The sequence below is a fragment of the Tetrahymena thermophila genome (assembly GCF_000189635.1).
Source record: "Tetrahymena thermophila SB210 genomic scaffold scf_8253831, whole genome shotgun sequence".
Classification (NCBI taxonomy): Eukaryota; Ciliophora; class Oligohymenophorea; order Hymenostomatida; family Tetrahymenidae; genus Tetrahymena; species Tetrahymena thermophila.
In genome coordinates this window covers 106-1,544 of record NW_002475933.1, presented here as the reverse complement: position 1 = coordinate 1,544, position 1,439 = coordinate 106, and the positions used below count along the sequence as shown (strand labels likewise).

General features: G+C 17.7%; 1 protein-coding gene across 1 annotated transcript; it reads left to right on the top strand. All coding sequences in view use genetic code 6, as the record gives it.

Annotated features, from left to right (window-relative positions):
- Positions 1–117: 117 nt before the first annotated feature.
- On the top strand, positions 118–1,019 carry TTHERM_02011450 (transmembrane protein, putative; the record flags this gene model as incomplete). Its single annotated transcript, XM_001028892.2, has 5 exons — positions 118–168; positions 253–391; positions 440–628; positions 682–897; positions 937–1,019. The coding sequence occupies 5 exons, from the start codon at positions 118–120 to the stop codon at positions 1,017–1,019; spliced, it is 678 nt and encodes a 225-aa protein (XP_001028892.2).
- Between the last annotated feature and the right edge of the window lie 420 nt (positions 1,020–1,439).

The following is a 1,439-nucleotide window of genomic DNA, read 5'->3' as shown; positions in this document are numbered from 1 at the left end:
TTATAACCCTATCGTTTGAGCGGGTACAATACAGTTGATTTCTATCAAACAAACGTGTGTGCAGTTTCTGTATTACTTTGTTTATTCATTTACAATAATCCCTTCAATTATTATGTAATGACTTCTATTATAATTATAATCACAATCAATGCTTTGTTTATTATTTTAGTAATTAAAAGAGTTATTATAGGACTTTTAATATAATTTAAGAATGTTATCATTTCATTTTTTTTAAAATTTTCTTATACAAAGTTGCTTGTTCAAAAGTATCAAAAATAAAAATAAAATCCATAATTGAAAGCTAAAATAAAAAGAATTTTTTAAGAATTTTTAAATCTCAGTGAAGAGCAAAAGTATGATCTCTTATTATCTGGTCTTAAGATATAAATAGGTATTAAAACTCTTGTTATTTGTTATATTTAATATATTTAATTTATAGGTAAAAATCATAAAAGACTATTTAAAGATTAGTAGATTAATTATACTATTAAATAAAATAAACTAAATGACTTAGCTACTAAAAATTAATAAAAATTAAACTCTGAAAGCGATTACTTTGATAAAGATAATGAAAATAGCCCAAATACTGTATATACCAACAAGATAAACTAATCTCCTATTTTTTTATGTAATATTTTTGATTGTTTTTTTTTATCATTAAATTTTTTAATTAAATATTAGAATTCGAAGAATTAAATTTAGTAAGCAATTAAAAAGATAAAGAGGATAACTCTAATAAATTAATAAAATTAAAACAAAAATACTTAGCTCCTGTAAATTAACAAAACTTAAACACTGAATGCGATTACTTTGATAAAGATAATGAAAATAGCCCAAATAATGTATATAGCAGCTAGATAAACTAATCTCCGTCTTTTTTATGTAATATAAAAAATAGTTTTTTTTTAATCATTAAATTTTTTCATTAAATATTAGGATTTAAAAAATTAAATATAACGATTGATTAGAAAGAGAGTTAAAAAGATAAAGAGGATAACTCTAATGAATTAATAAAATGAAATTCTATTAACCAGGTGGATAAAAATAATAATTTAATTTATTTTACTGAATATGAAATAGATAATATGTTAAATATCTGAAAATTATTATTAAATGTTAAATAATATATATTATTTTTTTGTTTTTAACTAATAAGATTTATCAATTTTAAAGTTCATTTTTCCCTATTAATAATATATTTATATTAAATATTAAGCTTTATTTGTTTTGTAAGTAAAATAAAAAACTAATTATTTTTATTTAAGAATATTATTTATAGAATTTAAAATAAATATACTTCAAAGACAAAAAAATTTAAATGTTATTATTATATTATTTTTTTCTAAAAATAAACTGATATTTAATATTATTTTGGGTTTAGTTTTTTTTTAACTAATTTAATATATAAATAATTAACATAATAGAAACATAACAAATAT